The sequence below is a fragment of the Urocampus carinirostris genome, chromosome 14 (genome assembly GCF_059441175.1).
Source record: "Urocampus carinirostris isolate Australia breed hairy pipefish chromosome 14, RoL_Ucar_1.0, whole genome shotgun sequence".
Taxonomy (NCBI): domain Eukaryota; kingdom Metazoa; phylum Chordata; class Actinopteri; order Syngnathiformes; family Syngnathidae; genus Urocampus; species Urocampus carinirostris.
The window spans coordinates 35,349,813-35,376,332 of record NC_142362.1 but is presented as its reverse complement, the minus strand read 5'-3'; the positions used below and the strand labels follow the sequence as shown (position 1 = coordinate 35,376,332).

Here is a 26,520-nt window from a genome sequence, read left to right as displayed (position 1 = left end):
GTTGTTGATTCTTAGAAAATATTTTAAGTTATTTTCAGCTTTAAGTTTGAAGCTTGAAATGTGGCAGTATGACACAATTTTATTGAAGGGACATTACTTTCGCTAGGATCTGTATTTCACAGGGCCTTGAAAATATGTCTGCGTATATCTGTTAGCTTCATACCGTATACCAGAGGGTTAAGAAGTGGTGGAATGACAACAAACTCTAGAGATAAAATAATAGCCACAATGGGGTTAATTTGCTCTGAATTGTACCTGCTCATGGCGAGATCACAAAACATGGCAATGGCATAAACAATACAGGAGACCATGTGCGGCAAACAGCTCTGGAATACTCTCCCCTTGAATCTAGCCGAGCTTCTACACGTGGTGCTAATGATGCGTTTGTACGTGTAGAGCACGAAGGCCAAAGGGAGAAAAATACTACAGACGACGGCAAACATGCTTATTACATTGTTGACCACTGTGGACTCGCACGACAACTTAACAATATTCCAGTTGGTACAAAACACTTTCTGGATCTTGTTGCCGCACAAGGGCAGGGTGATGGAGCGGTAAACTGTAGTGCTGACTAAGAAAACGGGCACCAGCCAGGCCAGGACAGCCAGAATTATGGCTTTTTTCACCGTCATCCTGGTGTGGTAGTGCAGCGGGTGGCACACTGCCAGATAGCGGTCGTAGGCCATGACGGCTAATGTGGTCATCTCGTTGCCGCCGTAACTGTAAATGAAGAATATCTGTGCGAAGCAAGCTGCTCTCGAGATCAGGTGGGCATCAGACACCAAGTCTAACAAGAATCTGGGGAAGAAGCTGGAAGAGCCGCACAGGGCGTTGATTGATAGGCAGGCTACTAATATGTACATGGGTTCGTGAAGGGCCTTCTCACGGAAGATCGTCACCACGATGGCCCAGTTGGCAAACACAATGAAGAGGTAGAGGAAAAGACACGAGACGAATGCCGGGTAGCGGTACGGACCAATGTTTGTGAACATGGTAAGGTTAAAATATAGGGGCAGCGTTAAGTTTGGCATCCTTACATTACGGCACTTCTCGTAACAGCAAGTTTCTTGACACCGTCTGCGGAAAAATAAAAGTGATGAGTTCATTAGCTTTTAAATGGAATTGTCTTGATCAGTGTTTGCCAAGTTTAACAAAGTAATTAGTTATAGTCACTAGTTCTTCCAAAAAGTAACCGTTAGAAATTGAATTACTCTATACTAAAATTATAGTTACCATGGAATGTAACTATTTCTGTTACTTTAAAAAAGTTGTATGTCAAAGAATTCGAAATTTACAGAGGAAGTACGAAACACCGCGGTGACGTCTTTGACCAGAGTTAACTTGAAGAAATGTTTTTTTTTTTTCTCAATTCACCTTCTACCAAAAACTTAGTTTTGGCATGAACGGAGGAGACGTGTTTTCCCCAACAATTGAACAATTGTTTGTCTTTAGTGTCATGTTGGTTTAAGATCAGGTAATTGTAATTGTAATTGTGTAATTGTTATCCTGTGCAGTCCTTTGAGACATTTTTGTGATTAAGGGCTATATAAATAAATGTGACTTGACTTGACCCGTTGATAACAACGTATAAAACTTTGTATGCAACAAGATTAGACATAGAACTTTTGGGTAAAACATGTATTCAAGACTTGGGGGGGGGGGGGGGGGAGACAAAATACTGTCAGGATAAAGAGGCAAAACATATTTATGTCATAGTGCTTAGGGATTGGCCTCTAGGTATGATAAAAGTGCAATTTTTGTGAATTAAAAAGAATAGTGGATTGTACAAGTAGTGCAAAGAGAAGAAGTGCAGTAACATTGAGCAAAAACAAAATGCATCACAGAGTATTTATTTTCAGTTTTGTGCAATAACATTCAGCAACAACAACAAAAAGAAAACCCAGAATAAGTCGCAAGATACGTTTTACAGTTTTGTGCGCTTCTTTAGGGTGGTGATAGCCCTGGAGAGAAGCTTTCTCTGAGCCTTTTTGTCCTTGTTTTGAGATAACATATCGTATTGTTTTGTCCCCACCAATATTATGTGATCACTTACAAAATCTGCTTCGTCCCTAACAATGCCAAGACTAAACCTATGCCCTTGCCTTCTACCCAATTTATTTCTTTACTTTTATTACAATTTTTGTTTTGCTGACTCACTATATTGTGCAAGTAAATGTTTTGCTATATGTTAAGTGTTTAAGATAACCTAATAACAAACTCCTTGAAATTTTGGTCCTGTAATCCAAAAGTTTCCGTGTTATGAAATTGTCTGGTCAATTCAAATAGTACTTTTCCTTGCACTATTGTTGCTATGCACTTTTTCATTCAAAATCATTCATTGTAACTTAAGTCAGTCTCTAAGCGCTATAATTTCTTACATTTCTGCATGAAATTACTAATGTGATATTTGTCAAATCACACAGATGAAAAAAAGAAATCTGCTTTTAACTAAATCCATCCAATAATCGTTTCTTGTACATGATTCAATTGTTTGTTTGTACATGATTCAAATTGAATCGTTTCTCCGGCGCCGTCACGAATGGCAGCCACTCCAGCAGCTCCCGTGTTATTTTCGATTGTTCTCAGCTTAGGGATGCTGCTGGAAAAGTGAATTTCCCTTCGGGGATGAATAAAGTATCTATCTATCTATCTATCTATCTATCTATCTATCTATGTTGTAAATATTTTTTCCTGCCTTTTATCCTGATATTTTTTTTTACCTTTAACGTCTTGATGAAATGTTTCGTGCAATGTCTAATCTTGTTACATACCATGTCTCCAGATGTTCAAATAATGACAATAAAGACAATTCAGTTCCATTTAATTCAATTCAATACAGTAAATCCACCAATTTAAATCAAGTAAACAGCAAAATGGCTTTTCATGTATCAAAAATCGAATCAATAGTTTAATCTGTGATCTGAGGTGTGTCTAAAAGTGCTAGGTTGGAGAACAATTCAAAGACAATATGAACTTTTTTAAAGCTGTACAGGACTGTCTCAATAAATTAGAGTATTGTGTTTATCTTCTGTAATGCAATTTGAAAAAGCAAAAAATGACATACATACAGATCAGATTGAGAATATTTATTGTCATTGTCAAAGACTAAGGAAACTTCCTTTGGAGGACCCATTAATCCCATAATTTAAAGACAAGACAAAATCCACAGGAAACATATCCATAAAACGCAAGACCCACGAATAACTTCAACTCACTCACCTATAAACAATAAAAATGCACCCTAATAGCAACTGTATTCATTGCAAATGTACTAAAATATTACAATCCTTTTATTATTTTAATTCTAATTGCAGCCTACAAAAATACTTTTTGTTAAAGTTTTCACTGTAATGAGCAAAATTAGACCCAAAAAAGACGTATTATATATTTTACCTAATATGAAATTAATCCAGAAGGATGTTTTTTTTTCCAACTGCGTTGCAAAAAATTAAGAATTATATCACAAAATTAACATTTTATGAGACCAGCTTGAATATGGAATTTTGTTGCCATTTACCCCTCACTTTGTTTTAGGAATTATGTCAAGTCATGTGTATTTGTATAGCCCTTAATCGCAAAGAGTCTCAAAGGGCTGCACAGAACGAACTATTGTTAGCAGGTCAGTTTTGACCCAGGGTCTAACTCCGTCCTAACCAGCAAAACAAAATGAGTATCACTCAATATTGTTAATACTGCATTCTAACAATCATTACATGCATCCATAACCATATATTCCTATCGTAATTTGATGTCATGGCCCTTGAGACACATCAGTTAATATTTTTTAAACTTGAAACCGGTCACTGGACGACCTAACACAAAGTAAGCGTTAAATAAAAAACTAACACACACATACGCCCACATTTTGTACTCGCTGACCCGTTAAAGAACAGTCTTCGAAGATATTTAAACTAAGAAATTAAGAATGAAATCGTCCGTTACAAAAAAGCAGCTGAGCATACAAGCAGCTATCTAAACTAACAATTTATAGTTTTTCTTAACACAATATTTGTCACTGAGCAGAAAGCCGTTCAAGTAATAGTTTCAATATGTCTTTAAAATCCAAGAATGTAACCAAAATCCACATACATACTGCATACTTACCGACTAGTGTCATTGTGATGTTCTTTGTAATGAGCTGCAAATGGTTCATGACACACCATGAGCGCACTCATCTTTAAATGCCATCTCTTTCCCCTCTTGAGAATTCAGCTGACTTGCTCGATTGCAGGTAGTAATGAAGTACAAATGCTTCCATCCATCCATTATCCGTACCCCTTATCCTCAGTAGGGTTGCAGGGGTGCTGGAGCCCATCCCAGCCATCTTCAGGCAGTGGGCAGGGGACACCCTGAACTGGTTGCCAGCCAGTCGCAGGGAACACAGGGACAGACAATTCGCTCATTAAAAACCTAGGGACAATTTGGACCGGCCAATTAACCTGACATGCATGTTTTTGGAATGTGGGAGGAAACCAGAGTGCCCGGAGGAAACCCACACAAGCACGGGGAGAACATGCAAACTCCGCACAGGAAAGTTGGTAGCTGGATTTGAACCCATGACCTCAGAACTGTGCCGCACACACGCTAAACACTGCACCCCCGTGCTGCCCACAAATACTATAGATACAAATAAAATGCTTGATCATAGTGCACTTTTTACGGGCATTTGGACTTGAGTATTTACAGTGCCTTGTGAAAGAATTGGCCACCCAAGAATTTTTTCTCATATTGCCACATTTCAGGCTTCAAATTTAAAAACCAAATTTTTGCAACGCCAACTGTTTTATTTGTTTGCACAATATAAAACATTTGGTTTATTTTCATAAGTGTCTCACATGTACAGTGGCTTGCGAAACTATTTGGCCCCCTTGAACTTTGTGACCTTTTGACACTTTTCAGACTTCAAACCTAAAGATATAAAACTAATTTCTTGTGAAGCATCAACAATAAGTGGGACAAATTCATTAAGTGGAACACACTTTATTGGATATTTTTTACCTTTTTTAACAAATTAAAAAAAAAAACGAAAAAGTGGGTGTGCAAAATTATTCACCCCCTTTATTTTCAGTGCAACAAACTGTCCAGAAGTTCAGTGAGGATCTCTGAATGATTCAATGTTGATCTAAATGACTAACGATGATGAATGGAATCCACCTGTGTGTAATTAAGTCTCTGTATGAATGCGCCTGCACTGTGATAGTCTCAGAGGTCTGTTTAAAGCGCAGAGAGCATCATGAAGAACGAAGAATACATCAGACAGGTCCGAGATACTGTTGTGGAGAAGTTTAAAGCTGGATTTGGATACAAAAAGATTTCCCAAGCCTTAAAACATCCCAAGGAGCACTGTGCAAGCAATAATATTGAAATGGAAGGAGTATCAGACCACTGCAAATCTACCAAAATCCAGCCATCCCTCTAAACTATCAGCTCATTATTATACATATATTATATATATACCAGAGCCATGTCCCCCTAGTGGGAGGTGGCTAGAGTTTTTTTCTGACTTTCTGGGAAATCGCCCAACCCAACTGATGTTTTCGGAGTCATTAGGTGACCAAACCCCCCAATTCCAACCCCTAATACCGAGCGCTAAGCAGGGAGGCAATGAGTACCAATGTTGTATGACCCGACCGAGGCTTGAACCAGCGACTTCCCAGTCTTAAGGCGGGCGCCCTACCCCAAGGCCACCGAGCTGGTCACTTTCAGCTCATACAGAGAGAAAACTGATCAAAGATGCTGCCAAGAGGCCCATAATCACTCTGGATGAATTGCAGACAACAATCAGTCGTATACTGCACAAATCTGGCCTTTATGGAAGAGTGGAAAGAAGGAAGCAATTTCTTAAAGATATCCATAAAAAGTGTCATTTAAAGTTTGCCACAAGCCCCTTTGGAGACACGCCAAACATGTGGAAGAAGGTGCTCTGGTCAGATGAGACCAAAATCGAACTTTTTTGGCAATAATGCAAGATGTTATGTTTGGCATAAAAGCAGCACAGCTCATCACCCTCAACAAAACATCCGCACAGTCAAACATGGTGGTGGCACCATCATGGTCTGATCCTGCTTTTCTTCAGCAGGGACAGGGAAGATGGTTAAAATTGATGGGAAGATGGATGGAGCCAAATACAGGACCATTCTAGAAGAAAACCTGATGGACTCCGCAAAAGACCTGAGACTGGGACTGATATTTGTCTTCCAACAAGACAATGATCCACAACATAAAGCAAAAGCTACAATAGAATGGTTTACCAAAAAACATTTCAAGGTATTGAAATGGCCAAGTCAAACTCCAGACCTTAATCCAATTGAGAATCTGTGGAAAGAACTGAAAACTTCTGTTCACAAACGCTTTCCATCCAACCTCACTGAGTTCGAACTGTTTTGCAAGGAGGAATGGGAAAAAATTTGAGTTTCTCGATGTGCAACACTGATAGTGACATACCCCAAGCGACTTGTGGCTGTAATCACAGCAAAAGGTGGCGCTACAAAGTATTAACTCAATGGGGCTGAATCATTTTGCACACCCTCTTTTTCGTTTTTTATTTGTTAAAAAAGTTTAAAATATCCAATAAAGTGTGTTCCACTTCATGATTGTGTGTTTGAAGTGTGAAATGTGGCAAAAGGTCACAAAGTTCAAGGGCGCCAAATAGTTTCGCAAGCCACTGTATTTGATTCTTGATAAATATTTGGAATATTATGAACCCTAAATAATGGCAATATGTCAAAGATCTTGGGGGTCCAACACTTTTGCAAGAAACTGTCCTTTTCACGGCATCTACAAGCATTATAAAAACAAATTCTTTCTGTAATTTGTTGACATGTCAGGTGTGGAGGAATAACCCAATTGTGGAGATGATTCTGGAGTTAGGAATCGGTCTTTATTTGCAAAAAAGCAAAGTAGCATCACAAAACAAAACTACATTCAGGTGGCTCTATAAAGCAGTGGTTCTCAACTGGTCCGAAATAGGGACCCAACATTCCACCCTAATGACAAGCTGCAAACCAAATTAAGAACAGAAATTCCTCTTCTCAAATGTAGCCAATGAAAGGATTTAAAGCAGAAATTTTGATTTAAAAACAAAAAGACCCGCAAAACCAAAATGACCAAAAGTGCCATATATACTCACATCTAAGCCTACATCGCATTTAACGACCCACTAAAACTGCTTTAAAATAGCCAGATACTTGAAGAAGTTTGTACACAATTTTTTTTAAAATTGTGTAATTACCAACGACAATTACTTAATTGTACAGATAATTAAGATCAATACATTGGTAAGAAAGCTAGAAATATAAGATTTTTAAACCATTTACTGTACGTTCTAGCAGTATTTTAATGGCAGACCCTCATTCAATATTTTCGTATTTCACAAACATTTCTCTCTTCTACTCGATTGTTGTTGTCATTGTTTTGCACTTTTCCTTTACCTTATCACAAACTTTCTTGGGACCTATTATTTAAGGGAGAAAGAGGAAGAAAAACCAACAAAATCACAATGAAATGAGTTGTGGTCCCTCTCAAACACAATTGGCACGGCAACGATTGACTAAACAGAAGAAAAGATTGAGCTGGGCATACACTGTGTTTTTTCTTCCTCTTAGTATTATATTACCAAAGCAAAGGCCTGCGACCAACTTTTGGATCCACCAGATTTGAAACACGGTTATCGAAAAAATGTTGGAGGGAGAAATCTTAATGAAAAATATCTTCATGATCATTAGAGACATTTTCATTCTGATGTTGCAAAAAGTGCATTTTCATGACAACAATTACGTTTAATTAATGGTAGTATTTTTTTTCTTTGGGGATTTTAACAAGTATCGTAGGTTAAAATAAAATAAAAACGTCACACTAAAAAAAAATCTTGTTTCTCCCCAAAAATTTGATTATTTTTTTTCTTTTGTTGATGTTATAAAATAGGTCTAAAAATACTGACTGTAGAAAAGCCTAAGGGATGTTGAAAACTTCCCTCAATTGTTCAACGGTTACATCTGGGTTTGTCGAGGATCTTAGTTTTGGTTCCATTATTTATGTCAAATATGCTTACGAGGACTGCAAGTCGCTTGTCATTTACATGAGTTGATTACGCCTAGGTACTCATTGCTCATTTCTCTAGATACTTTCCGGTTTTGCAATACGCAGATCTACTTGTTGTCATTCTCTTTTTAGCTGCTAAATCTGCCATGTTTACCACTCCTAAATTGCTACCACAATGTCCAAATTCACCGCCAGAGGTCATCATAGAGTCGAAAATGAAACGGTGTCCCAAGGACCCAGGCGGTTAAGGTATCTATGAGCCAGGAAAATAAAAATATCTCTGCACAAATTGAGATAAAATACAATAAAACGTTGGTTGACACGTATATTACCAACCGTTTCAACTACAGCGTAAATGGCATGAGGATAATATACAGGGTCTGTAGGGATGTTTGATATCCTTGAAAACTTGAATATTAATCTTGTGTTAGAGTTTTTCAGTCAAGTGCTTGTAAATGCTTGAAATTGTTGCCACAATTTTGAACAATATTTTTTTTTCCGTTTTCTACACCTCTTATCCTCACTAAGGTCGTGGGGGTGCCAGAGCCTATCCCACCTATCTTCAAGCAATGGGCAGGGGATACCCTGAACTGGTTGCTAGCCAGTCAAAGGGCACACAGAGATGTAGTACCATTCACTTGCTCATTCATAACTAGGGACAATTTGAACCAGTCAATTAACCTACCATGCATGTCTTTTGAATGTGGGAGGAAACCAGAGTACCCGGAGAGTACCCAAATGCTGAGAACATGCAAACCCTGCACAGGGAGGCCGGTAGCTGAATTTGAATTTGGGACCTCTGAACTGGCGGGCTGGCGTATTAACCACTCATCCACCATGCCACCTGTTTTTGAACTAGTCTGCTTGAAATTGATGCCAACACTGATCTCTGGTGGCTTTGCTTTGCTTCCCTTGTGGCTATTAGCTGCTGGCATTAGTTTGTTTGGCATTGGCCTACGAAGCGCCATTGCCCCCTACGGGTGGCGCCCAGGAGTACAGGCACATGCTACACCTAAACAGGGCACTATGAAACGTGTATCAAATGTGTACATTTATTACGGCCTATGCAAAAATTAGTGTAGCATTTCCCAGGGGTAAATTAAAATGGAGAGAACTTCCATAACTGAATATGTAAGCTACATTTTACAGTAATTGTACCCAAATTCTAAAAAAAACAAATGTATTGTGATTTACTCAAAATCTAAAAATCATGTCTTGATAAATGCAGATGTGCGATATTTCAAAACTTTTAAGGCCAATTTTCCAATTTCTCTAATACCATTACAAGAAAAAAATCTGGGGTGAATCGTGTATCTAGCCAAGCCACTAATATATCCGCGAATTATATATGCAGTTTTCAATCTTGTGTGTCCATTTATCAAGACATATGATTTTTAGATCTTGAATAAATAGCAAGATTTGCTTTTAAGAGAAATATCTCCCCGGATAAGTGTTGGGTACAAGTGACAGTGATATGTAGCACAGGTTTTCAGTTGCAGGAAGTTCTTCCTATTACAATTTACCACTGGTAAACGGTACCCAAGTTTTTTGCATGGCCCATAAAATATGTTCATAACTGATAAGTAATCCTTGCACCAATACACATTTCACAGTGCCCTGTGTAGGTGTAACTTGCACCTGTCAAGCATTTACAAGCACTTCACCCAAAATGCACGCACTTTTCATCCTTGAAAACACATTAAAAATTTTGAGCACCTGTACAAACCCTGCTTCCACCATCTCAGAAAAGCTTGAAAATATGTCTGCGTATATCCGATAGTTTGATACCGTACACCAGAGGGTTAAGAACTGGCGGAATCACCACAAACTCCAGAGACAAAATAATAGCCACAAATGGGTTGATCTCCTCTACATTAAATCTACTCAAGGCGATATCACAAAATAGGGCAATTGAATAAATGACAAAGGAAACCATGTGTGGCAAACAACTCTGGAACACTCTCCCCTTGAACATGGCCGAGCGTCTCCAGGTTGTGGCAATGAGTCGTGAGTAAGTGTACAGCACAAAGGCCAACGGGAAGAAAACGGTAAAGACGGTGATGAACATTCCTACCGCATTATTGACCACTGTTGGCACACATGACAGCTTGACTATATTCCAGTTGGCACAGTACACCTTCTGAATCTCGTTACCGCATAGAGGCAGTGTTGCTGACAAGTAGATGACGGCTGTGAGGATGAAGCAGGAAAAGAGCCAGATCAGGACAGCCAGAGTCAAGGCCTTTTTCACCGTCATCCTTGTGTGGTAGTGCAGTGGGTGGCACACTGCTAGATAGCGGTCGTAGGCCATGACGCACAGCGTGGTCATCTCGTTGGCTCCATACGTATAAATGAAGTAGATCTGCGTGAAGCAGGCAATGCGCGAGATCAGGTGAGTTTTGGAAGTCAGGTCCAGCAGGAAACGGGGAAAAAAGCCCGTGGAGCCGTACAAGGCGTTGAAGGACAAGCTGGCGATAAATATGTACATAGGCTCGTGAAGGCTCTTCTCACGGAAAATTGTCATGACGATGGCCCAGTTGGAAAACATGATAAAGAGGTAGAGGAGAAGGCACAAAACAAATGCCGGGTAGCGGTACGGACCAATGTTCATGAACATTGTGAGGTTGAAGTAAGGGGACAGAGTTAGGTTGCGCATGCTTACTTGTGGGTTAGAACAATCTGTTGTTGGAAAGAGAAAAGAGAAACAGGCTGTAATGGTTTGTTAAGATATTTTCATACAAACTTAACTACTAAGGCTAAGGGACCGCTTCTCCTGTCCCTCAGTTTCCCCAAATATTTTATTTCACTTGTAAAGCCCCTAGTTACATCTGTGTCTCCTAGATAAGGGGAAGGGAGGAAACCACACACAACTCTGAGACACAACTAACTAGTCTTGACTGACATCTAACATTACAAAACATCTAACATTACTATTAGGCAGTACTGTAACATGACACATGTATATACTAATGTTAATAATAAGCAAATGTGTGATAACTATCTGATAATTATTCCTACATGGGCTTTATTAATTCTAGTTACAATTGTGTTTTTTTTTTTGTGTTTTTTTTTTTTTTTTTTTTTGTCAAGCCAATTTGCCGGGGGTAAATTTTCATAAATTATAACGACAGTGTGTAATATTTAGTGCCTCTTAGTGGTACAAAAAAAAACTTTCACCTAAATATTAGGCAAAAATCCATGAATTATCACACCAATGTTAATTCATATTTTTAAAAAAGTCATAGGTAGTTAGTTAGTAGGTAGTTAATTTTACTCTTTTGCCCGACAACACAGTGCCATCTAGTGTTCAAATATTACACACCGTGGCTTAAAGCCAAAAGACACATATCCATCTATCTTTTTATCAGTTACCTCATCCAGTGTTTCTTAATTAGTGGGTCGGGACCTAAAAGTGGGTTGCCAACCTTTGCCATGGCAAAATAATGCTAAAAATTGGAAAAAAAAACAAGTGAGGGTAGTTTACACTCCTTAACAGTAGATGGGGATAATTCCCTGCAAATGAGTGGACACCCGTTATTTCACACCACAGAAAAAGAACAACCATATTGTGTTTACACATGTTTGGCATGGCCAAACGCAGATAGAGAGGTGAATATATGAAATATGATTTTTATTATCTTAAAGAAAGGGCCACAGAATTAAAGCACTTTGGATATAGTTAAAAATGCATCGAGCATTGAATGTAATAATATTACAAGAAGTCGTTTTGATTTTGCTGCCCATTTTGTTTTGTTTTTTTTAATTTGTAAACATATTCTACTAACTCTGGTTTAAAGTGCTCAATCGTGTTATTCAATAAATTTAAAAATTGGAACTGTTTTTTTAAAATGTGGTTTTTAATTAGGGTCCTGATGGAAACCTGTTATCCTCACTAAGATAGCTCTCTGCTGATGTCTATTTCAGCTGCCATCCAGCTGTCTGTACTACACCCTCAACTGACTCACACGTAGATCACAGTCAAATTGAAAATATATTTTTGAAACTATCACAGAAAAAACTGTATTGATTTGTAGTTTGGGTTATTTATTTAAAGTGAATTCAAATTAAACCAACATACGCATATTAACGTGCATGCCTATTCAGCACAAACCTCAGGATAAAGTAGACGCAGATGCTTACACTATCAGTAAATTCTGTCTGTGTCAAACAATTTATGTCATTTTTACCTCCAAAAACCTCTAGCGGTCTTTCTAAGTCTATTCCAGCTGTTGTCAAGCTGTAGGTTTAGCATACCCACAGAGTAAAGTAGACACGGATACTTATAAAGTATCTGTAAATTCTGTCCGTGTCATACAATTTATGTCATTCTTATTTCCCAAAATCTCCGGCGCTCCCTCTGTGGGGGCCTTAATTTGCTTATTTTTCCCGAATAGATCAAAAACATAGATCAATTCATGAAGACAAAGATCTGCAAACAATGACACACCAGCAAGCACCCATCTTTTCACAATTTCACATTTTCTCTCACACAGGGAATCGGACCTATACATTCCTGCTACAAAGTCATACTCTCTATCAAATCACAGCACTCTTTTTTTCAAGGTCAGGGTTTAAAAAGGTGAAAACTGTGTGGAGGAAATACAGTGTTTATTTGTGAATATCGGACACCCCTTATTTTTTCTTTTTGGGCTTTATCTAAACTCTAATCATTGAAAATGACAAACATTGAATACATGCACCCATGATTCAAATCATTTATAAACAACGGTGAACACAATACCAATATAACATTTATAATGTATTTATTTCATGTCCTTCAAAGTCCGATTAAACAACACATACACCAAGGAGTTGTTTTGTTTAAGGTGCTTTTTGAGTTTATTTAAGTCTTTCAGGACAAACTTCTTTTTTTCCATTCTCTTTGTCACTGATACAGTGAGTAAAAAATATTGTGACGATGAGATAAAATCAAATGCACATTACACACGAATAAATACAGTACTCCCACTTGCGCAAACTTCACTGATTTTGGTTCAAACGCCCCTCAAACCTCAAACCCTCAATTCGCCATGGGAAATCACCCAATACCTACTTCTCCCCCTCACAACATTTTCTCCTCGTATTTATACAATTTGCGTAGGTCACCCTTTCTTACTTCAATCAGTGAATTTCTTCTAAAGGTAAGAGATTCCCATGGCTGTTTTATGATTCTAAACAAAAGGGAAACAAACTTTTCGGGGAAAAAAATCTCTGCTAATAACATTCTATATAATACACTATTCTACTGTTGCAGGTATCCTTGGTTTCATCAGGAAAAAAAGCCAGGCTCTCTTGGTGAAATTTGTCTAAAATCAGAGGTAGGGTCTGGGATATTATGAACTGGTTCCTTTGTGCCACATTATTAGAATGGTATTTGCATTCAAAGGACAAGCAAAAAAAAACATACTTCCATTCTTATCCTGCAACTAGAACAGAAGAAACGTCAATTATTAGTTTTAGAGGACCGATTACGAGGCAAGACAGCAAATAACAGGACATTCATGCTGTCAAATACGAATTATTAAAATTAGTGTCTCAAACCATGATACTTGCACCAAAGTCAAACAATATCAATTTAAAAAGACACAAAACAAACATGACATACTCAGAAGTCACATGCAGACGGCATACTCACCAATGTTCTTCGTAATGGAGTGCTCATGTTTAAGGAGAGACTCACCATGAGTTCACTCTTCTTTAATGTCATCTCCTTGAACTCTTGGGACTTGATTCACCAGTACAGTAGCGGGCCGTAGCCAAGTACAAATATTTACATAAAGTGTCAGAATGCTTTGTGAAAGCATTGATGTAAATGTATGATATCTACTTTCCATGACTATCTATTTTTCATATTTTCTTTTTTGAAGGTTTATCTTTATTTCACAACGAAAATCTATTATTTAGGCTTCGATTTTTAAAACATCTTTTTTTCGACGTCCGCTTCAATGAAGATCTTGACTTATTGATTGATTATTGATTAAAATTACTAGAATAGCAACAACATCGATTTAAATCCATCTAAAGGGGCAAACATGTCCTCTAATGTTGCCTTATTTAAGAGATTTGTAAGATTACATGCAGGTCTTATTGGCCAGTGAAAATACGTTTATCGACATGATTATAGAGCAGGGGTCTGAAACGTGTGGCCCCGGGGACCAATGGCAGCCCACAGATGACAGTTTGTCCAGCTCATCTCATTAAAGTATATGTAATTTTAAAACTTCCAATCTGTTTGGCATCTTGAAGCATACCTGAGCAACAGGCTAAATTGTGAATAAGATTTCTTGCCATGTTAGGTGTGGCAGGAGACGATAAATACAGAAAAGACACAGGAAATGGGAAGCATTATCTTTATTTACAAAGATACAAAATAATAATGGAGAGTAGAGCTGGCTTTAGATAACAATTGATGGAGGGCAGTATTGTACAAGGTGATACTCAAAATCTTGAAACATAATAGTTTTCCCCCAATGTTTTAGGATCAGTGTTGTCACATGCCGCTGCCCGTCATTCCCGAGGTCCAGCTCATCTTTGAAGAGTGGGATGATGCTATACATTGAAAAAAAACAGCAACCAGATGATGATGGTGCTATATATGAGTCAGATCAGGAGATTCCTCTTGAGAACCTGAGAAGGAACCGCACATGTGGCATCCCCCTTTCAGGATTACAATGGAAACTAGTACTTTCTCTTTCATGTGGGGGAGCAATCCCATACCCCAAGATATCAGGATGGCGCTGCCCAAGACACACCACAGAAAGTGGTGCCCCGACAAACCTAGTGGTTACGGGTTCCGTGATTAGTGTAAATACTTATATTCGTTTCTATTTTTACCTGTATTGATTGATCTATTTTTGGCCAGTTTTGGGCCTCCACTCATGGGTACCTCTTGCAGTCATTAACTTTACTGGTCTCTGGGTGCTGCTATTTTCGGACTGTAAACTTGTATTGCTTGTCCAATTGGTGGCAAGTTGTGCTGTGAAGAAAGTAAATACAATCTTATTGTGACATTTAAGAAACAGCCGCGTTCCTATGATGAGTAGTTTTGAGGCCATCTGACAAATTTACATTGGTTCTAATTTGCTACACCAGCAATTGTGTAATTTTTAGGGTGGCAAATACATCGTATTATTAAAACTTTAATCATTAAAGTATATGTAATTTTAAAACTTCCAATCTGTTTGGCATCTTGAAGCATACCTGAGCAACAGGCTAAATTGTGAGTAAGATTTCTTGTCATGTTAGGTGTGGCAGGAGACGATAAATACAGAAAAGACACAGGAAATGGGAAGCATTATCTTTATTTACAAAGATACAAAATAATAATGAAGAGTAGAGCTGGCTTTAGATAACAATTGATGGAAAAAATATTACTGACTGTAAATGGGCTTGATAGTTAAAAAGGGCAAAGTAAACACAGTAAGCAAGGCTAGATGCCCAACACAATGGATGATATTATCTTGCATGGAAGAATGGATACAAATCCTTAAAATGCTACAAAAAAACCTTGGCTCAGAAACCACAACACATTGACAGTAGTGATCAAAAGGGTCAAAACAAAATTGTGACAAGACAAACAGGAATTGTCTATAGTCTACCCAAACAAAGAGTCACCAAAACGTCATTAAACATTACTGTGCAGTGACTACGATATATAACACCATACCAATTGAAAAACCCCATTTGTGTTTTTTATTTATTGTTTCTAATTTGCATAATCCTGAATAATATATATAACCGTTTGAGAGTATTAGTTTATTTCAAATGAGTATGGAGTATAAAGGAATTTTCATGGTTATTGTTTGATATCTGAAAGCTCTTCTCTCTGTCCTCCTTGCAAGTTCAAAATCCATTGATGTCTACTCGCCATATTTTGAGTGTCTAGTAAAGTTTAAACTTAACCTGCACACACAAGCAACTGCCCAAAAAAGCAAACTCGGCCTCACAAGGGCTTGAAAATGTGTTTGCGTAATTCAGATAGTTTCATACCGTATAGCAGAGGGTTGAGAACTGTAGGAATCACCACAAACTCCAGAGACAAAATAATAGCCACAAAGGGGTTAATATTTTCCACATTGATCCTGCTTAGAGCGACATCACAGAATAAAGCAAAAGAATATATGACCAAGGAAATCATGTGAGGTAGACAACTCTGGAATACTCTCCCTTTGAATTTGGCTGAGCATTTCAATGTGGTGTGAATTATCGACATGTACATGTAAAGCATGAAGGCCAATGGGAGTATGATTAAAATGATGGTCACAAACATGCCTACCAAATTGTTGATCACTGTAGACACGCAAGACAGCTTTACTACATTCCAATTGGCACAGTACAACTTGTGGATCCTGTTGCCACACAGAGGCAGTGTGATCGACAGGTACATGACCGAGAAGATGGTTAAGATGGGAATGATCCATGCCAACGCAACCAAGATCAAGGCTCTTTTTACTGTCATGATGGTGTGGTAGTGCAACGGGTGACACACGGCCAGGTAGCGATCGTAAGCCATGACACACAGCGTTGTCATCTCGTTAGAGCCGTACGAGTAGATGACATACATCTGCGCGTAGCAGGCGGCTCGCGAGATCAAGTGATTGTTGGAGACCAGGTCTAGCAGAAGGCGGGGGAAGAAGCCTGTGGAGCCGTACAGAGCGTTGAAAGCCAAGCTGTTGACGAACATGTACATGGGCCCGTGAAGGGTCCTCTCGCGGGAGATTGTCAAAATGATGACAGAGTTTGAAAACCAGATGAAGATGTAGAGGAAGAGGCACAAGGCAAACGCCGGGTAGCGGTATGGCCCGATGTTCATGAACATGGTGAGGTTGAAGTAAGGAAACAGTGTAAGGTTGGTCATACCCATACACTCGCTGCAGAAAGAAGAAAGAGAAACGTGCGTTATTGGTCGGGCTCCCACAAAAAGTTATCTCAAATGAAGTCATATTTATTTGAGTAGCCCTTAACTCATTCAATTCCAGGCATTTTTTCTCAAATTGGGAGAGCCAGTGAAAGCCAATTTTTGCCATTATGACTCATCTTTGAAGGCCTACAGAAGATTTAGTACCGAAGCTTTATCGACACAGAACATATCAAAAGAAACCTTCAACCCTCACCTTTCATTAGAAAAAAGTATGTTTTTTGCTTTTACCACTTTTAAACAACAGTTGAACATTGTTAAGTTTTTCAAAAATGTTTGTTTCTAAGAAAACTTCCAAGAAAAACAGCTTTGTAAAAGGATGCATTTCAAGCAGAACTTTCACTTCGGTGCTTTTTCTTTTTTTTTTGCATCTGTGATACCTCCGAAATATAAACAATTTTTTTCATAAAACACAAGGGCACTTTGCTGGCTAAAAACAGTTTGTTTCAAGAACATTCAACTGATGCATGAACTTTGCAAAATTTTTTCAGTGCTTAATGTTTTCGGTGAATAGATCACATGATCTTGGTCACCATGTTGATCGCGTTCGCTCGGGCGACCGCATTCTTGTGGACGTGCATCTAAGATCATCCCTCACTGACCAGACGATGACGATGGGACATGGTCATCTTTTTTTTTTTAAGGAAAAAGCTCTCTTGAAAGGTTAACTGATGGTATTTGTCTGTGGACTCCGTGTCTCGTGACTATCACCACACTGCTTCACTGCGCCTACTCACCATATGGGGCCGCATACACACAGTCATTTGGCAGACATAGGAAGTGGCTTCCTTGATATGTGGCCAAAGATTTGATCGAAGCCACTCCTGCCATCACATAAAAATTGTGATTTATTTCTTATCATACTATAGGGCTATGCAAATAAGTGTGACTTGACTTGGCTTGAAACCATTGCCAGAAGCTTGATACTTACTATTGAGCAGCGTCAAACTCTTTATAATATTTTTTTAAAATAATATAATAAAAATGTACTTTTACATCTTGGCACCAAGGTACAATACTTCTGAAAATGTATTTATACATTATAGCATTGAGTGAGTTAATCACAAAAATGATCAAAAGGCTGATTCTTTTGTTTTGTTGAAAAAGCAATTACCGGTATTTCTTCTCGTGTAAAACATGCGTCCCTGATTTTCTATAACAAAATCGGTGTGAAATTTTGTTACACTTTTCTTTGCTCAAACTAAGTGTTGTAAGTAGGGATGCAACAACTAATCAATCAAAAGTTTATTAAAAATGTTGACATTGAATTTCACCATTAATTCGTTGTGTCGCACAATTGATGCGCCACTCAGCACATTAATTCGAAGCAAATGAGAGCACATTGAGTTTTTCTGTGCCGTTGAGGGGGCAGCCTTGTAAAACCACTTTCATCTAGCAGAAGGCGACTCGACAATTCATTTAGTTGTGCGATGTCCTTTTGGTCCGGCAGAGGGCAACTCTGGACCATGTTTATAAAAAAATGTATCTTACATATTTGCATGTGTATAGCATACATTTGTATGTATTTTTGTTTTTTGTTAGGCTATTTGACAAACACTTGTATTTTTTTCATTGTTTGATATTAGTATTCTATTGTTTTGCCCACTATATTTTAATCCGTCCAAAACTTAAATATTTGAATAAAGAGGGGGAAAATAAAAATGTGTTTTTTTTAAAATTCCGATTCATTCTTAATCGAAAAAGTAATTGACCTATTCATAGATAAATTTTAGGGCTGAATGCAAAAGGCTACATTTAGTGAAAGAGTCCCACTTGAAATGAAATGAAATGAAATTAAATGAAGCGCTTTTCAAGTCAATGACTTCCCAAATCACTTTTACATTGTGCTTCACATTTCCCAATAGTCGTCGTGATCTGTGCAGCCATGTAAGGCGCTAACCTGCTTATTGGGGGTATTGGGGGTTCAGTGTCTTACCCAAGGACACTTTGACATGTAACACGGACAAGCCGGGATTCGAATTGGGATCCCTTAATCCTAAAACAATCGCTCTACCTCCTGAACTACTGCCGCCCACTTCACATCACCCTAAAAACATTATCCATGCTGTCAAACTTGGTGGCGGCAGCATCATGTTCTAAGGTTGCTTTTCTTCAGCACGGACTGTGAAGATCGTTAGAGTTCATGGAAAGATGGATGGAGCCAATACAGGGTGATTCTGGCAGAAAATCTGTTGGAGTTAGCATGAGACCTGAGAATAGGGCGCAGGTTCACCTTCTAACCGGACAATGACCCTCAACATAAAACAAAATCAACTATGGAATAGTTTAAAACTCACATTATAAAGGTGTAAAAATGGCCAAGCCAAAGTTAAGACCTCAATCCTATTGAGCATTTGTGGAAAGATCTGAAAAATGCTGGGCTGAAAACAATCACCATCACACTTTAAGTTACTTTAGCAGTTGTTTGAGGAAGAATGGGCAAAAATCTTGGTTTCAACATGTGCAAAACTTATAGAGACATACCCAAAAAGACTTGTGGCTGTGATCGCAGCAAAAGGAGGGTGTACAAAGTATTAACTCAAAGGGGGCCAATATGTTTGCAAAGTATACCTTTTAATTCCTTTATTTGTGAGCACAATTAAAAATGTTGAGTACATTTGGTTTCTTTTCATGATTGTGTCTTGCATATTTTTTTTTTGTTTGTTTTTACCAGTAAGTTTGAAGCCTGAAATATCTCCAGGATAAATGTGGAATAAAATACTCTATGAAAAAAAATAAAATTAAAAAAATGCACACAAAAATGAATGTGACTCAGTAAGTCTAAGTTCTGCTATTCTAGAGCACCAAAGATTTGGAAAAATATCAATAAACCTTGATTGTATGACCAAATGAGTTAGAAGATACATACAGTAAGCACTAAAATTGCAATCAATACCTTTTGTAATGACAGTGTTAACGTTGGACAATGCGAGGCTCAAGAGACAAATTAATAGATAGTGCACTACTTTTTCAACAATTTATGAATAGTGATCAAGTCGGCATAACCTTAGAAAACTAAATAAATTATGTTTTATGAAATAATGTATGTGTTAGGTCAAGATGATAAACAAGCATTAAAATGACTTATGAAACACAGAAAATAAGACTTCTTAACCAATATACAGTAAATTGAATTGAATTGTCAAGCATTTTATCTAGCAAAATTAGACTGGCACTCACTCCAAGGAAAACATGTATAAAAGACTTTCAAGAGAAAAAAAAATAGGAAAGACTTTCTAGATAAAAGGCAACATAGTGCTTAAAGACTGGCCTAAGTAATAATAATAGTGCAATTTTTGTGAATAAAAAAAGAATAGTGCATCATAACAATAGTGCAAAAAAAAGTGCGATTACATTAAGGTATATAAAGTATATGTTTTTACAGTTTCATGAAATTTAGCAGCGATAAATAAAGGGAAAAAGACAAATAGGGAGAGAGCAGCTAATAAACTTCTGGGCCACGTTGATTACTCGTTGTACGTTTTCCTTTTTTAATTTTTATCTTACTATTATGATCAATTTACCAAAAGATCATGAATGCATTTGTCCTCTTGCAAGAAAGAGCAGAATTTACCACTCATCAGACACACTGCTGTAATACAGATTTTCTTTTTTTTAAGTATCCATGTAAAAGTATTTGATTATAGAAATAATTCACTACAGCATAACATTATGGTAACATCTTGGTAGCTTCCTTATACCGGCAAATTCTAATTCACGAGTCAGAATATAATAAATAATAGTAACCTAATGTTTTTGTTTTGTAACTGATTACAAGATCTCTTTATCTAAATATATATTCAAATGTATATTTATCTAATATATTTATTTAGTAGAAGTGGGACGGGGAACAACCATCCATTCATACATTTATTATTAAACAGATTTAACCTAATAAGGGTCACAGGCAAGGAGATGTTTATCTCAGCTGTGTTTGTATGTGGAATACACTCCGAACTGCTTCACACACATAGAAGGAAAAAAAGAAACATATAGTAATAGTTTGAGAACACAACATCAAGCGAAACGTGTAGGGCTGCAAGTACGAATCAATAGGATCGATTCAAATGGATTATCAAAAGCAATTAATTTCATCATCGCTTTGTTGTGTCTTGCGATTTATGAGCCACCAAGCAAGTTTAAATCATTGCAAATAATAGTGCTTTCAATTTTGTTATGAGTTTGAGCATTGTAGTACAACAATCGTTTTTATTTCAAAAATATCTTACTTTTTATTTATAATCCTTTTTTTTAAACTGCATCATTACAAATTAAATTGGCCTGAATCAGTCAAACACTTGAACATTTTCAAGGGAACAAGACAGGTTGCAGAAATACAGAGAACAAAACAAAAAAATGAATTGATACAGTAAAATAAAAAAAGTAAAAAGAAAGACCCTCTTGACGACATGTTTGCTTAACACGAGGAACAGATTCTTAGACCTTTCATATGTCATTTGCACATTGGGAATGTTTATCATATTCCAAGATTTAACCCCTCCAAAAAGCATATTTATTGGTTTACATTTTTGATAAATTGTTTTTTGCAACACATGAAATGAAATGTATTGCTCTTTCTTCATTTTTTGTTTGTATGATAAGTCCGAATGTAATATGATCTTTGGATGAGGTGGTAGGAAAAGAGTATCTTGCACATTTGCCGGTGTATAACATCCATTTGCTTGCATTTTTTTTTATTGTTAAGTTATTAGACAAACACTTGATTTTCTTCCCATTTTCTTAATATTATAAAATACTTTTATATTATTGAATATTTTTTGTGCTCTATTTTTACATCTACACAAATTTAAACTTTTGAAAAAAGAAGAGTAAATTAAGAGTGTTTTTAAAAAAAAAATAGGATTCATTAAACAATCGAAAAAATCCAAAATTAACTTGATTATTGAAATAATTAATCATTAGTAGCATTCCTGAAAACTTTCCCATTCAGCATTCATCAATGCAGATTTTCATGTCAATATAATTTGAGTAACATTTTTCTGAATCAACTCATGTTGTCCTTTTTAATGAATATAGGATTTAAAAAAAATGATAGGGAACAATATACAACATTTGGTAAAATTGATTTCATATCACCAATGATAAGTTTACAAATATTGCAACCAGGATCCTCCATATCACCTACGAATGATAGGCACTCAAATAATTTCTTCTGACCAAAAAAAGCATTCATCCATCAATATTCTTCAACTTCCCATTTCAGTCTATACATTCTACACTCTGAGCACAGATCAATTTACAGAACATTCTCAACATCACTAAAAAATGCTGGAAACCAAAGTCAGTAAAATGATGTTGAAAAATCAGCAATACAAAAGCAAGACAGTAAAAATGCGATGGAATACTGTAGTCCATACTCACCAATCACCATGATCGTAATTAGAGGGCTCAAGTTTGAGGACGCACCTTTTAATGCCATCTCTTCGCACCCTTGAGACTTCTCTCCAGCGCATAAGCGGGTAGTAATAAAGTAAAACTATTTTCTCTGCAGAGTGTATATACAGGGCCTAGCGGAAGTATTGGCCTCCCTAGAATGTTTGCCACATTTTAGGCTTCAAAGTTAAAGTTAAAAAAACTGAAAATATTTTCTAGGAATCAACAACATGTGAAGGGTTGGGGAGGAGCCAAATTATTTCAACATATTTCTACATATATTGATGTTAAGATATTGATATTGGCTTCTGAATAATCCAATGTTGACCTAAATGACTAACAATGCCAAACAGTGTGTCATTGAGTCTCAGTTTAAATGGGCCTGCTCTGTGATGGGCTCGGGAGTCTTTGAAAAGACCCCTGGAGAAAATATAACATTATGAAGACCAAAGAACACACCAGATAGAACTATCGAAAGCAAGAATGGGATACAAGTAGATTTCACAGCCTTTACACATCTCAGGGAGCACCGTGCGAGCAATAATATAAAAATGGAGTGAGCATAAAACAATCGTAAACCTACCAAGACCTGGCTGTCCCTCTAAACTTTCAGCCAAAAAAGGGAAAAAAAACTAATTAGAGAAGCAACCAAGAGATCCATGATCACATTGGATAACATGCAGGCATACACAGCTGAAGAAGGACCATGTGTGAAGAAGACAACTATTAGTCGTACTCTGCATAAATCTGCCCTTTGTAAAAGAGCAGGAAGAAAAAAGCCCTATCTGAAAGAATATCATGAAAAGGCCAGTTTGGCCTTTTTAAGCAGACACATAGGAAACAAAAATAACGTGGAACAAGGTGGGCGGCTAAATGCAAAGCGTTATATTTGGTGTAAGAGTAGCACCGCACATCACCCTGAAAAGACCATCCCCACTGTCAAAGATTGTGGTGGCAACATCATGCACATGGATTGCCTTCCTCAGAAAAAAATTCGGAGATTGTTAGAGTTGATGGGAATATGGATGAATTTCATCCTCGAGAGAATTAAAAGAAACAAAAGAAAATACGATAACAACGAGGTGACTTCTGATGGACACATACAAAAGAGTAGATAGGCCACTTTGATCTTTTATATTTGTTTATTACCAAGCCCGCAAAACTCAATGTGTATCGTTTTGTTTTGAAACTGAAAATAGTTTTCTATTAGGTTAGGTTCCGGACGACCGATCGTAAGTTGAATTTGTTCGTTAGTTGCTTCCGTACTATATTTTGTATATTTAAGGTTTATATAAGTATGTTTAAGGCTCGTATAAGTAACCTGTATTGTTTTGTACTAAAAAAATAAACATTTAATAAAAAATTATATGCTTTATAAAAATGAATAAACTGAGATTATACTTACTTTTGGGACTTGCGCTTCAACAGCTTTCTATTAGGTTAGCTTAGACACCACCTTTAAAGTCACAGGTACCTTAAATATTAATTTTCTGCTGAAAAAATATAAAACACAGACTTTGCGAAACAGACGCTGTCCGACCTACGAACAATTACGGTTCTGGACGAGCTTTAGTAAGTTGAATTTGTTCATCAGTTGCTTCAGTGCTATATTTTGTATGTTTATGGTTTATATAAGTATGTTTACGGCTTGTATAAGTAACCACTATTGTTTTGTACTAAAAAAATAAACTTTTAATAAAATATTATGCTCTATAAAGATAAATAAAGTGAGGTTTTACATACTTTTGGGACTTGCGCTTCAAGAGGTCCTCCTCCGTGGCTGAAAAAAAGCGTTCCAACCATTTTCTCAAACAAATCAAGCTTTCTTATTCCACTTTCGTTTCAAAAGAAACGGCTCGCCTCTTCCTTGCACTTTACACCAACCATATTGAATGGATGAACGAGATATTACAAAATAAAAAGGTCAAAGTTCTTAGCGTGCTAGCGATACAGTACGCGCGTTGTTATGATTAAACACGAAGTGGGAAATAGAAGCCGGATTTCTTCTTCGGTGTGGTGGGTAGAAGTACTACAGTACTATCCTCTACTCTGAAAAAGGTGCACACAATACAAAATCTAATTTACAGCAATGCCCGGATATTTTTTGACATCCTGAAAAAAATGATCGTATCTACCATATTGCGTAAGTAGAATATACGTAAGTAGGGGAGCGTCTGTATTGCTGCAGTGTACCACTCTTGGATGAGCCATCAAAGCAAATGTGCTCTCCTAAAAAACACATTCATATACAACCCATGCGCAGATACACGAGCTTTTGAAATGTGTCAAATGTAAAATCATTATGCCGAAAATGTTTTATCTTCTGATTCATACAAATTACCTTTACTATTTCACTCATGGACAGCCCTGCCAGTATAAAAGCAGCAATTTCGGCTTTGCACTTGGGAATTCCTGGAGCCATTGTTCTGTTGCTCCTTTGTGCCCGAAATTTTCGGCAATGAGATTAGATTAGATTACATTAGATTACATTAGATTAGATTAGACTAGTTAATCTATTGGGGACTTTAGGGAATGTGACTTCCACGGACTGTACTGGGCGAAATCAACAGGCATTGCGTTACAGAAACAGCAAAATTACAAAGATATCTGGCAGTGGGGACAATGAGGGCAGAATAATTGAATGGGTCAGAAGGTCCTGTTTTTTAGAAGGGTGATGACATAGGGGATCAGACTTTTCCCAAAGCGGGCCATCTTGGATCTTATTGTCCTGTTTCTGCGCCCTGGCAGTAGTGGCATGAAGTATTGGTCTAGTGGATGAGTGATATACTAGACTATTGTGTTTGCCAGGCAAATGATGGACCTTTTATTTGATTCAGAAATGTTGGGTGTGGGTAGACCGATGATTTTAATAACTACGAAATAATTTCTCATCTCTGGCTCTTATTTTTATCTTTCTTTTGTCTCATAACCCGAGATGAAGAAATTATTATGCAAAGTTTCCTTTGAACTCTCAGAAAGTGGAGTGGTTGCTGGCCCTTTTCTACCAGAGTACTCGGCTTCCTGAAGTCTAGAATGATTTCTTAGAATTTCTTGGTTTCAGTAAGAGTTTTATTTTTTTTCGAACACCACACTGTTGAAACAAAGTCTTGCGTGTTTAAAACAGATTTGCATGATCCGGTTAATCAAACTATTCTAAGCAGTATCCCATGAATTTATAGAATGTCTTTTGAAGAGAGAAAAGAGGCTTTAAACAAACAAAAATGGCTACTATATGATGAAAGTGGCTTCTCCTGCTACTGGTAACCCTGGAAACTAGTACTATCCGATTCGTATGGGGGGGCAAACCAATACCTAAAAAAACGGCCTGGAGAGGGTTGGGCGCAACCAGGCTGTTCTTGCCCAAGACACACCGAAGAAAGTTGTGACGTGACAACCCATGCGGTCTATGGATCCGTGAATCGTATTGTACGTGGTGTTTGAAACCACACCAAACCAAAACATATTAGTAAAAAAAGTCTTATTAATGAATATTTTCACATAACGCTTTGGAGTTCAAGTTCAGTTTTGCTGACAGCAAACCAATAATGTATTGCTTATTAGTCAAACGGAATAGGGTATATTAAACAGAAAAAGAAAGACTAGTTGATAAAATTCCTTGATTGGATCGTCTGAAAAAATATATACACGGTAGGAAAAGAGAAACTTTTAAAAAAAACTTTTTGGAAACAAAAAAATCTTACTAAAAAAGCAAAATGAAATACAACACTTAAAAGTATCGAAATGTATCATAACAGTGTAATAAAATCAAAATTAATGATGATATACCAAATACAAAGCCAAAAAAGTGAAAGTGGGCAAATTACCCCAAACTCGGACAAATATTTTGATCATGTATAATATCCATAGTGCACCTGGTAGCACATTTCCTTAGCGCGCGAAAGGTCCTTGTTTTGAAACCAGGCGGAAACATTTGTTAGCCTGGTCAGGGATGGGTGCCACCAGGCTGTACTTGCTTAAGACACACCACAGGTAATGGTGCCCCTACGATCCTAATGGTTAAGCGATCACGAAACAAAAAGTAAATAAAAACAGTAAATATGTTTAAGACTTTGTGTTTTGAGGTTTAATTGCAGTTTGGCTCCTTTCTCGTTTTGTTGGATTGAATTGTCTTTATTGTTTTTTATTACAATGTAGTAAATATTGTATGC

General features: G+C 37.2%; 3 protein-coding genes across 3 annotated transcripts; all 3 read right to left on the bottom strand.

Annotated features, from left to right (window-relative positions):
• Positions 1–116: 116 nt before the first annotated feature.
• LOC148353298 (olfactory receptor 1078-like) lies at positions 117–1,034 on the bottom strand. The gene has a single exon (XM_088352927.1). It carries the CDS (start codon positions 1,029–1,031, stop codon positions 117–119), a length of 915 nt encoding a protein of 304 aa, XP_088209053.1. The 5' UTR covers positions 1,032–1,034.
• Positions 1,035–9,781: 8,747 nt separating this feature from the next.
• LOC148353297 (olfactory receptor 6N2-like) lies at positions 9,782–10,696 on the bottom strand. The gene has a single exon (XM_088352922.1). It carries the CDS (start codon positions 10,694–10,696, stop codon positions 9,782–9,784), a length of 915 nt encoding a protein of 304 aa, XP_088209048.1.
• A 5,286-nt stretch (positions 10,697–15,982) lies between these two features.
• LOC148353296 (olfactory receptor 2K2-like) lies at positions 15,983–16,897 on the bottom strand. Its single transcript, XM_088352821.1, has one exon. The coding sequence runs from the start codon at positions 16,895–16,897 to the stop codon at positions 15,983–15,985; it is 915 nt and encodes a 304-aa protein (XP_088208947.1).
• Positions 16,898–26,520: the final 9,623 nt, after the last annotated feature.

Coding starts and splice junctions, on each gene's coding strand:
- LOC148353298 (XM_088352927.1), bottom strand. CDS start 1,031: ATGCCAAACTTAACGCTGCCCCTATATTTTAACCTTACCATGTTCACA.
- LOC148353297 (XM_088352922.1), bottom strand. CDS start 10,696: ATGCGCAACCTAACTCTGTCCCCTTACTTCAACCTCACAATGTTCATG.
- LOC148353296 (XM_088352821.1), bottom strand. CDS start 16,897: ATGACCAACCTTACACTGTTTCCTTACTTCAACCTCACCATGTTCATG.